The following is a 12329-nucleotide window of genomic DNA, read 5'->3' on the forward strand; positions in this document are numbered from 1 at the left end:
GTCTACAATTGCTGTGTGAAGTTCTCCTCCTCCTGAGCCATCCTATACCCTCTTTAACCTGGCTTCCATCCCTTGCACTCATTGAGACCACCTTGCCCATAGGTGATGACTTCCCCGCTGCCCTTCCCCTGCCTCTTTACCGCCTCCTCCCCGAGCGCACCACGTCCCCACTCCTCCCCCTCCTTCCCGGAAAGTCCTAAGTGCTGCCAAACAGCTGTTAGGCGATGGATGGGAAGCGCTAGCGGGGGAGGAAGGGGAGGAGCTGGGATGCTGCGCTCGGAGGAGGAGGATGGGGTGGGGGGAGTTTGGCTACCAGTGGGTGCAGAGCACCCGCAAATTTTTCCCTGTGGGTGCTCCAGCCCTGCAGCACACACAGTCAGTGCCTATTGCCTTGCCATAGTCTCTAATGACCTCTTCCTAGCCAAAGATCAGATCCAGTACTCCATCCTCCGCCATCTTTGACACATCTTCCTCTTGAAATCTTCTCCTTCCCTTTGGCTTCTGTGACTCTCTCATTTCTTGGTTTTCCTCCTACCTCTCCAATTACTCTTTCAACATGTCCTTTGCAGGATACTTGTCATCCCCCTCTCCAACTTTCTGTGAGGAAACATGCTAAAAGCTCATCAGATTTCATCCATTAGTCTTATGGGGCACTACTAAGCCAAAGTCTTTCCAACCCTAATGCAAGGGTTGGACTGTCTGCTGAATCAAAAAAAGCCCTGTGTCAGTTTAAACTCTGCCTTTCTATGCCAAAAGATTTTTCTTTGCATGGTGGTCTCTGGAAAGTCCAGTTTGAAACATTAAATGTAAACCTCTCAGGGGGTGGTACCTCTCTGGATATGTTTACAACCTGTGTGATTCACCTTAATTACCACCCATTGTTTTTAGTTCCTGGAGGAGCTGTGGTAGCCCCTCTTTCCGACCCCCACCCTGCATTCCAAGTTGCATACAATCCCTGTCCCACAGTGGGTATATATACAATTTATAAATGTACTACAGTATGGTCCCGTAAGATATTGCATGAGATGTTGGGGGACTGGTGTGCAGACGGGGAGAGGAGCGGAACCAGGATGGAGGCAAAGGTCACCAGAATTGAGGAGGAAGATGTGGACACAGGACGTAGATTTGTGCTGGTGAGAGCAGCTGGAGGTGGGGAGGGGTTGTAGTAGAGAAGGAAAGAGGAGCAGGTAAAGCTGGAGGGAACAATAGAGGGGTGAGGGTGACCAGACATTGGAGATGGAGCAGTGGGCGGAAGGATGGGGGAATGATACAGAAACTCCCCACTTAACGTCTTCTTGCTTAACGTTATTTCAATCTTACGTCACTGCTCAATTACAGAACATGCTCCATTTAAAGTTGTGCAATGCTTCGCTGTAACGTCATATGGCTGCCTGCTTTGTCCACAGCTGGCAGCCCCCGTATCAGCTCCCCTATGCCCCTCTGGGAGACTCCATGGGTCAGCACCTTCCCACTTTTCCACCTGCCTCCTGCCCATGGCAATCAGCTGTTCTTGTAGTGTTCAGGAGGGAGTGGGGAGGAGCAAGGACTCGTGCGCAGGCTCCTGCTCCCTCCTCTGCCTCTTGAACGCTGCAAACCAGCTGATTGCCGCGGGCAGAAGGCAGGGGAGGGAGGGGGGAGGCTGCGCACAGAGTCCTCGCTCCTCCCCTCCTGCCTCCTGAGTGCCACAAGCCAGCTGATTGCCTCAGGCAAGAGGGAGGGAGGGAGGAGGAGCAAGGACACAGTGCACCTCCTCCTTCCCTCCCCTGCCTCCTGCAGCGGGCTTGCAGTGTTCAGGAGGCAGCAGATGGCGGGGGAGCCTGCGCACTGTGTCCTTGCTCCTCCCCCCTGCCTCCTGAACACCACAAGCCAGCTGATTGCCGTGGGCAGGAGGGAGCAGGGAGAGGGGAGGAGCGAGGACATGGCGTGTGAAGTAAAGGGTGGGGGAAAGAAGAGGTGGGTTAAGGGTGCGGGTTTTGGGGAAAGGGGTGGAGTGGGCAAGCCAATGGTTGAGCCCGCGCCCCTTGTGCTTGCAGAGTAGGGGAAGCTGCCGCAGCTGCTGTGCAACGTGCTTCTCCTAGCCTACAGCACCTTCAGCCTCCTTGTCTCCAGTGCCAGTGGGCTGTGCCTGTGTGGGGTAAGACGGGGGCACCTCCAACTATACTACTGTGTAGTATAGCCAAAAAAAGATTTCCCTGGAGCCTAACCCCCCCATTTACATTCATTCTTATGGGGAAATTTGATTCGCTTAACATTGTTTCACTTAAAGTCACATTTTTCAGGAACATAACTACAATGTTGAGTGAGGAGTTACGGTACATGTTTATGATGCAGAAGGAGAGGGTTGTGGTAAGAGCCATGGGTAAGTGGCAAGATCTGCTGGGTGCGGTGTAAGTGTGTGAAGCCAGAAGAGAGGGCTGTGCAATAGTCCTGGTCACCTCTCCTTTAATACAGATCAGTTTTGATAGTAGAAATATCTTGCTGTGTGCTCCAAAAGTTCTGCCTACCTGGTTAAAAAATACAGTTGTTTCGCAAAGCCAAGCTGATCTGTGCATCTTAGGTTGCAAGAATGGGGGTTTCTAGTATTTTCCAATAGTGCTTTTGCAGCCTGTGTTGATTAAAATTACGAACTATTAATTACTACAGTGTCCAGCATCTTTCCTGAGTTTGAGTGTAATGAAGAGTCAGGCATTTCCCAAGTGGGGTGGCATTTCCCAAGTGGGGTGGGGGGGGGGAGTTTTGACCCCATTGCCACTTTCAGATGAGTGGAAGAGGTCCTGACGTTTGTTGAAATGCTCGTATATAGATTGGGGAACCCGGCTGGGTTGGATTTCTTTTACTCCTTAATGAGGTTATGGTTTCTACTAAATCATTTTCATGTGATTTGCTTTTCTAAGTAATCTTTTTGCATGCTATTTAGCTTAGGCTGTTCATCTACTGATTTTTGGGTTGACTGCTTTCAGAACATAGAATAGGTCTGAATAAGCTAAACATGGCTATAACGACATTGGAAACGTATTAGTCCCAGGATAGGAGTGAGACAAGATGAGTGAGGTAATATCTTTTACCTTACGCTCCTTGTTTATCGCTAAGCTAAATATTGCATTTATTTTGACTGTTTTTGTAAACACAGGAGCATAATGACAGCAACACTGACTTCTGCTCCCATGGAATTCCTACACAAGCCCTGTTAGTGATGATATCCAAGCTGGCCAGCGCACTCTTGCTCTTCTGCCTCTCCCCAATACGTGTGCAAGTATCTTGGGCCTTTAGTGGCTTCTCTCCACCAATAGTGTTGAGAGTTGGGCAGACGGTGCACACACTCTTCCTTCTCCACAACATCGTCAGTAAACCAATCGCTTAGGCCTCAATGCAGCTTAAGAATCCTGCCTCTCTGCAGATCTTAAATTGAAGAGCAGGAAGGTGCTATACTAGCCAGCCATTATACAAGCAGCAGTGACTCCTTGAGCATGTACAGGAGTACAATGGTAGCAGCTACTGTCATGATTCCCCCGTCATTATAGTCACTCAGTCCTTGTGGTTACCCTTCCTTTGTCTTGACATTGATATGTGGTGCCATTTTGTTAAACGCGTGCATTTTCCTGTGCCATCCACATCATCCTACCCCGTTACTTCCCAACAAGTCTCCTCACTGGCAGTATAATGTTTCTTGTCTAGACTGGTAAAGGAGAACTCAAACATACAGGGTAGAATACTTGTCCCTATTTTTTTAATCCATCCCTACAGGTTTTATAGCCAGTCCTTAGAACTGGGTAATATATTCCAAGCTATTTTATTATTCCTTTTTTGCCTACTAAAAAGCAACCAGCTATTGAAAATGACCTTCTATAAACTATATTCAAGGTATGAGTAGTGCTTTTTCTGTATCTTAGATTTTTCCCTAGTGTCCATTTATACTGCAAAGCATCTTTGATGTCTTTTCCTGGGAAGACACATCATAACAGCAAATGGCTTTGTTTTAGGCTGACTTCATATTGATCAATTATGGCCCCGTTCAAACTGGAGGGAAATATAACATAAATGAAATAGAAGAGAATTTGATAAAGTTGCACACGTTGAAAGCAGAACAAAAGAACTTTTCCATCCATTATTTTTGCAGGTTGAAAACTGGTGTCCTCATTTACCTTGGAGAGCAAAAAATCCTGACGAAGAAACTGATCAAAAATCAATGGTGAGAGCAGTGGTGGTTTTGACCATGTCTTAAAACTTATTTAAATGTTCAGTGAAATTGTGCAACAGATTCATTTTCATTCTTCAGCTTATCACATACTGTATAGGCAAGGAAGCGGTTTGTTAATCAGTCCACAGACAAAAGTCAACGGGGCTTTTGCAGTGCATAAAGTTAAGCATGTGTACAAAACTGAGGGCTTCATATTGCTGGATAGTTACAAAGGTGCTGAGTATCTTCCGTGGCCAATCAGAATTGGTGTAAACTGTCCATTTTTAAAAAAAAATGATGGATTTGTTCACAAGGGCCAGAGTCTCAGCAAATGGCTCATACACTTGATTGTATTTTAGTTTTGTGTCAGCATTTTTATTCTTCCTAAAATTTGGTTTTTCTTCATATGTTCCAGAGCTATAAACATTATCATCTGATGGTATAGCACTTGCATATAGTAGGGTAATTGTTGGGCTATATAATTAACCTTACTGTGGGTATAGGCTGCCTCCATTCTGCAGAATCAGTTGTTCTGAGGTGAATATGTTCTAGCAGAAGGACTGTTTCCAGTTAAGGCTGCTTTCTTAATGTTGTCATGGCTAACTTTTTCTTACTTCGGTCATTCATGACAAATAATTATGGTGCCTTTGGGCTACTTCTCGTTTGTTTCTAGTGCATTTTAATCATAGATTATCTGAGATAGAGCCAGTTAGGCTCACTTTGTAATCACATAATCAAACACAGAACTATGATACCGTACAAATAAAAATCCTTTCTGAGGTCTGCATAAACTCATGACTTTGGTATTTTCCGGGCTATAAGGCAGTAATAAAAATAACTGACAGTTTTGTAGTGATGGTGATTTCCAGCCAAAGGTCTATATAGACTTTATAAGTGTTAATTAAAGCCTTAACCACCTGTGAGATAGGTGGTATATTTTTCTTCATTTTACAAATGGGGGATGTGAAGCACGGAGTGTTTAAGTATGATGGATTGTCACTTAAGAAAATTATACTGTATGAAGTTCTGATTTTATTATTTAATGTTTAATTGAAGGCTGAAATTCATACCGACTTTGATCTCCTCTACAAAATGATGTCAAGGCATGAAGAATTCCGATGGATGATGTTGCGCATCAGACGAATGGCTGATGCGTGGATTGAAGCAATTAAGTCACTTGCAGAAAAGCAAAACCTGGAGAAAAGAAAACGAAAAAAAGTGAGTTTTTTATTAACCGCTTCTGGCAGTTGAAATCATAACAGCTTTTGGAAAGTGTGCTTGTCATCTAAGCAATGCTTGAGGGGAAAGAAGTAAAAATTACTTAATCTCTTGTTTGTTCTTACTCCTGTTTCCAAGAGAATCTCAGAGGGGCTAGTAGATTATTTTGCATGTAGGGGTTTTGGGGGAAAGGGGTTGGGGAGGGTGCAGGATTTTTTTAAAATATACAGGGTTGCTATGTGGTTGTGTTAGAGAAGGTAGGATCAAAGGAATATGCCCCTTACACTGGGAGCAAAAGGTGGGGAGGTTTGTGATGCTCCTTAGTTCCTAGGGGAGTTTGTGCCACAGTTTCAGACTAGCCCCTGGGAAAGTTCTGTGTCCCACAGAGACAAGATTTACCCTTATTATAGATTGCACCAGAGGAGTGGAGTTGTCGACCACAGTCTTCATCCCAGAGCTCTAGATGGATGGACTTTTAGATATGCTGGGCCCAGGCTATGGATTGCCCTGAAGATAAGGACTGAGATCTTGAATGTGATTTGAAATCCTCTGGGAAATCAGTGTTGAGAACGGAGGACAGGTCTGATGTGTTGCTGAGGAGCTGTTCTACAGCAATTTATACTAGTTGGCATTTCTTAAGCAATGAAGACTTCATGCCCAGGTGTATCACATTTGTGCAGTCCAACTAGGAGGTGGTAGACATAAATAACTGAGGCCAGGTCATCATCTGCCAGGATGGAATTGAGACTTTTAGCTAATCCAAGATGATAGAAAGTATTGCTGCTATGTGAGAGCTTATCAGTGAGGTATCCAAGAGGATGCCTAAACTAAAGACTGAATTGACCAATTGCAGACCAAAGGAGACTTTAACTTGTCCGCAATTCTTCAAAATGCTTTCCTCTGTCAACTAGTATCACTTCTGCTAAGGTTCAGCTTCAGCCAGCTTCTCTTCATCTCTGAGCTGATCTCGTCCAATCACTAAGCCCAACTTTATGATAGTGCTGTGGTTGTGTGTGGTGAAGGATAGGTAGGGCTGTGTGTCATCTTCAGGCACCAGCAACATGAGTCAGTGTTGTCTGACCAGTTCACCTAGTAACTGTATGTAGTTGAAAAGGACCAGAGAGGGAACTCATCCTTGTGGGATGACGTGTAGTTTTCCATTGCTATTTGTTGGGTGCATCCCTCCAGGAAGGACTCAGACCATATCAGCGTATTGCCCTGGATTCCTGCCACCTCTCTCACACAAGACAACAATATTTCATGATCGACTGTGTCAAATGTTGCAGAGATAACCAGGAAGATGAGAATGGATGTTTTCCCTCAATCAGCTAGCAGGAGACCATTCATGAGTGCCACTGAAATGGTTTTAATTCCTTGTCCTGGCCTGAGGCCAGGTTGTTCCAGGTCCAGAATATTAGTTTCAATTAGATGAGCTTGTAGTTGGCCTTTAGTGAACTTCTCTATGAACTTAAAGAGAAATGGAAGGTTTGACATAGGGTGATAGTTGGCTACGTCTCCTGAGTGAGTTTGCTAGTTTTGGTCTAACTATTTTGTGTCTGAAGGAAGAAGGGAAGGTTCCTTCTCTGAGGCGTTGGCTATTTTGGTCAGGAGTGGTACCAGTTGTTCCTGACTATCTTTTACAAAACAGGAATGATGCCTCTTGGATTTACAAATCTTGGCTTGAGATTACCTTAGGGCATCCAGAACTTCTTGAGTGAACTATTTAAACTGTGGGAATGCAGTTGGGCTATTGATTGGTGGGGATAGGTGGTGCAGATCCATGCTGTTAAAGATGTCCTGAATGTCCCACGATGATCTTGTCAGCAAAGTAGGATGATAGTTCTTCACAGTGCTTGGTGCTCAGTTATGATACAGGCTGTAGTGCTTATTTACAAAGGTCATAAAGGATTCGGAGAGCTGCAGAGAAAAATTCCCTCCATTGCGGTGGGGGGTGGGGCACCCTTGTCATTCTTGTGCAGTCCAGAGTGGTTTGTGTTTGCAGCTGTGTGAAGTAGCCCCAGAGAGAAACATGTCCTGTCCTTCTCAGCTGGAGTGTCGAGCTAGTGCAAGTACCTAATGAGAAAATATGGTCCTCCAAGAGCAGAAGAAATATGGTCCTATCCTGTAATTGATCTTGTCTTATTAGTCTTCAGACTCCTTTAATTTTTAATGGGAATTACTTAACATTCCAATTTTTGAATGATGAAATTGCTATCTTCACATATTGTATAAAATGTGAGTTAATCGTAACATTTTATTTTCTGTTTTCCTTATTATAATCTTTTTGATCTCAAACTTTATTGGGACAAAAAGGCACCTTTTTATTGGGACCTTTTTATATATAGAATCATATTTTTCTCCATATCAGTCTGCTTCCCCTCATTTTTAATGCATTCTCTTGTGCAATCATATTGTTTAGATCAGGGGTTCTCAAACTGAGGGTCGGGACCCCTCAGGAGGTCAAGAGGTTATTATATGGGGGGGTTGCGAGCTATCAACCTCTACCCCAAACCCCGCTTTGCCTCTAGCATTTATAATGGTGTTAAATATATAAAAAAGACTTTTTAATTTATAATGGGGGGGTCACACTCAGAGGCTTGCTATGTGAAAGGGGTCACCAGTAAAAAAGTTTGAGAACTACTGGTTTAGATCATATCTGAGAATGTAAAAGATTAAAAAAGGCACTCCAGTGGTTTGTAAAAATGGTCTAAAGCAATGAAGTAGTCCTATTGCAATGAGTAGAGTGGTGGGGCTGTTGAGAAATGTAACAGTTCTTTGATTAAATTAGCTAAAAAAACAAATGTTTGAGTTGGAATGTGGAGAGAGCAAGAAGGAGCCAACATAAGGTACGTTGGTTAATTAGTTGCAGAATGAATGTTGTTACTGCTTACACCTGGCTTTTTTTTTCAGATCCTTGTTCATTTGGGACTTTTAACAAAGGAATCCGGATTCAAGATCGCAGAGAATGCATTTAGTGGTGGCCCACTTGGTGAATTAGTCCAGTGGAGTGATTTAATTACATCTCTCTACTTACTTGGCCATGACATTAGGATTTCAGCTTCACTGGCAGAGCTCAAGGAGTAAGGAGATTATTTTCAATTATGAAACTAGAATACAAAAAAGAAACTGTAAACTCCTGAAGCCTCTATTAGTACTGTATATAATTTCTTGAAGAGGAAAATGAAAGTGATAATTCACCAACAGGAGATAAGAAGATTATTTTCATGAGCTAAATATATGCACTGTGAAAAGGATACTATGTTTTCATTGTAGCTGCAGCCTCCTGAGACTTCATAAATTAATGGTGGAAAATTCAAACTAAGCAGCTTAATTTTTTACCATTACAGGTGCTTTAAACATCTGCAACAAGATACATTACTTACTATTCTAATTCCATGTCCTTTAGCTTAAATTTATAATATTCCCCACTCCGCATCCAGCTATTTACAGTCTTAAATAAATTAATTTTAATGCAGTTACGTGCTCTGAAAATGCTCATATTTCAGTCAAATTTACATTAGTCTTTTTTGTAGGATAGTCATTTTGGTTTTTAGTCTGTGACACTTCATCCTACTTTAATACTTTTTATAATGCACCTGTTTAAGATTGGGCATTTGTCCTTTTTTCTGTAGCTTTCATTTTTACAGTATATACAATGAAACCATATTGTAGTGAATTCTGATATAATAAAACAGTTAACAAAATACTAAAAGTGATATACAAATTGCTTCAGTATATCGCATTTGCATTGTGAAAATTGCTGCTCAGGTTATATTTGTACCTCCATTTAGGTTAGAGAAATTATTCAGTGACAAGCGTCTACTATAAGAAGTCTCTATTTTACTGTACCTAATCCATTTTTCAGTAAACTTCTTAGAATGTTTTACTGGTTTTCAGCAGTAAGAGATTAAAATTGCACATATGCAGTTACTGTCTTTGCAAAATTAGAATAATTAACCACTGTGTTTTTTTTAGTGTAATTGGATTATCAATACAAATTGCATATCGCATGAATGCAAAAAGGTGCTGACATATTCCTCCCCTCCCCCCCTTTTTTTGGATAGGATTATGAAGAAGGTTGTAGGGAACAGATCTGGTTGCCCCACCCAGGGAGATAAAGTGGTAGAACTTATTTACATTGATATTGTGGGACTTACTCAGTTTAAGAAAACGCTTGGTCCATCATGGGTTCATTACCAGTAAGTATTACTTTTATCTAACCATTTGCAGAAGCTCTTTAACAAAAGCAATTGAGTAGCACATGTGCAGTAAATATATAAAATACTGAGTACCTTCCAGTTTGAACTGAATTTATTTGAAAATCAAGCTGTTAAAAATTACTTTACTTCCTCAGGGGTCTTTCATTGTTAGGAGAATAATGAATAAAGAGTCTATTGCCTCTTTCTTTTCTAAACCATCTTTCTCCTCCCCTTTGAAAGTCTGCAAGACACAGTATAGCAGCATTGTAGCATTTCCAGAATATCGTTATATTACTGAAATTGTGTATTCCATCTAAGCTGCTACTTTTGCTCTCTCTTCATTTGCTCCTTATGAGTGCTTTGTTCTTTTTACCTTAAATCAAATGATAAATGTACCAGCAAGGAAATTGAGTTCACTTTTTCAGTTGAAGTAGTCTGTGTGTCATCTTCTGTAATGTAAAACAAAATCACTAACTTAATCCTCATGAAAGGTGCTGGCTTGACAGTCCTGGTGTTACCAGCTTTGTCTGTTACTTTGACTCTTCTGGGGGTGGGGGTTCTGTACTTCTATCAATGTACTCCGTATGTCACTTGTGTTCTCATGCGGAGCTCTACTTCTCCCTGCTGCAAGTTCCCTCCCAACGGCGCTCTCCTGCAGGACCTAGGTTCCACAGGGCTGGGTTCTGCCATCCCCAGAATCTGACACTCTCACACACATTAACAGATCGAGGTCTGAGTGAACCGGGTTACTCAGCACTCCCAAGCTGACCCCTTATATGTTCCTAGACTCAGTAGGCGGGGTCGAGCAGCATTTCCAAGCTGTCACCCTCTCATAGGCCCTTGGACTCAGCAGGCTGCGTCCAACAGCACCTCCCAGCTGACACCTTCCTATGCCATGGGCACAGAATAGAGTACGCCGGAGCAGGCTGGGTCGAGCAGCATTTCCAAGCTGCCACCCTCGTATGTCCCAGGTTCAGCACGTCCCTATCCCCACTTTCACATTACACTTGTTCTGGTAGTAACCCCTTGATGAGCAAATCCCACAGGATTTTTGGGCGCTGCAGGGATCTTTTAGCTTAGGTACGAGGAGCGTTGCTGCAGAGTGAATGAGGAAACGAAAAAAAACAACCATGGAGGGTGCAAGGGGGGGAGGGGAGAGAAGCAACCAGCTTAATCATGAAAGTTATTTATTGCCAGGTAATAACCATAGAGGAGCCAAACAAACAAAACAAAAAATCTAACTTAAATTTGATTATAAAAGTCAGGTTTAGAAAACTATAACTGATCGCACAAGTCAGGGTCAGAAGGCTATACCTAGAGAGAGAGAGCTGGGTTCTCACCACTCTGTGAAGCTTGAATCAATTGGGGGTCCCAGGTGGTGGTGGTAGCTGAGGGTCCAGAGTGCTGAAGACAGGCAGAGCCCCCAGCATGATCAGTCAGGAGAAGATGAAGTCTGAATGGAACTGATGCAGATTTTAGATCCAGGCATCTGAACACTTACTTGAGCATGAGTAGAGGTTTTTGTAGAGAAACAACAATGGTTCAAGGGAGAACACTAGATTGGTTTGTGTAAACTGATGGCTCAAGGAAGTATACCAAAGTTGTTTTGTTCAGGCTAGCCAATGGGAGCTGGTCATTTCTGGCTATGGGCGGTGTTCCTTGGAGGAAGCTCACAATGCAATTAGGGAACTTCACTATTTTGGATACCAATAAAGGATTTATTACTGGAATTGGTCTGATAACTACTGAGCTGGGTGTGTGCAGGTGTGGGTTCATTAACATCTGGACCAGAGATCCCCCTTCATGCAGTGCTTCCCTGCTTTTCTGGTCCCAGAGTTTGATGTGGTTCTTGCCTTGCAATCTCTGTTCTCCGTTCTGTATGTTACTGGCAATGCCTCCTTGTCCCATCTTCCATGCAAATGAGGCTAGGGGAGTTTCCTTAATCCTGTCATCCTTATCCGAGCGGTTTAGGTGTGTCTCCCACTGCCTTTTCATTGCTTTTTGTAAGTCTCTCTTCCCATCGGTTTTGGTTCAAACAGAGGCCTTTCGTGAGTCAGACAGGCTGGGTACTATGCCCTGGTTCCCCAAGAACACAGAGCCGCTAGGTAACACTGGAGACTGACGACCTCTGTTTATCCACTGAAATAGTACTTGCACAGTCAGTGGCAATACCTTTCGCACATTATCCCAACCTTGAGCTGGAGAGAGCCATCTTTAAGGATGAATGGGTAGTTCAATCTCTCTGGCCAATTGATTACTGGGGATACAAGTTATGACGACTTTTGTGACATATAAATATCTGTTCGTTGGGAACTGAACTGAAGCCACTAACTGCTGCTATTATTAAGGGCATGAGAGTAAACTGTCCCACTGCATAGGAAAGATAAGAAGTATGGCAAGAGACCACCCTGGCTTAACCCGGAGATCTTCAATGATCTGAAACTCCAAAAAGAGTCCTACAAAAAAGTGGAAACTAGGTCAAATTATAAAGGATGAATAACACATAACAAATAACAAATAACACAAGTATGTGGGGCAAAATTAGAAAGGCCAAGGCTCAAAATGAGATTAAACTAGCTAGAGGCACAAAAGGTAACAAGAAAACATTCTACAAATACATTAGAAGCAAGCGGAAGACCAAGGACAGGAATAGGCCCATTACTCAGTGAGGGGAAGGGGGAGGTGGAAGTGCTACATGACTTTTCTTTCAGCTTTCACCAAAAAGATTTAGTAGC

The 12329-nt window shown here is 43.0% G+C and overlaps 1 protein-coding gene across 1 annotated transcript in view; it reads left to right on the forward strand.

The window, feature by feature from the left end:
- The window catches only part of MGAT5 (alpha-1,6-mannosylglycoprotein 6-beta-N-acetylglucosaminyltransferase), a 232462-nt gene that overhangs the window by 138933 nt on the left and 81200 nt on the right, over positions 1-12329 (forward strand). Inside the window, exons 6-9 of the mRNA XM_077829937.1 lie at positions 4118-4189; positions 5234-5395; positions 8306-8475; positions 9460-9594. Of these exons, the coding sequence (XP_077686063.1) occupies positions 4118-4189; positions 5234-5395; positions 8306-8475; positions 9460-9594 (539 nt within the window). The remainder of the gene's footprint in view (positions 1-4117; positions 4190-5233; positions 5396-8305; positions 8476-9459; positions 9595-12329) is intronic.

The sequence above is a fragment of the Eretmochelys imbricata genome, chromosome 11 (assembly GCF_965152235.1).
Source record: "Eretmochelys imbricata isolate rEreImb1 chromosome 11, rEreImb1.hap1, whole genome shotgun sequence".
Lineage (NCBI taxonomy): Eukaryota > Metazoa > Chordata > Testudines > Cheloniidae > Eretmochelys > Eretmochelys imbricata.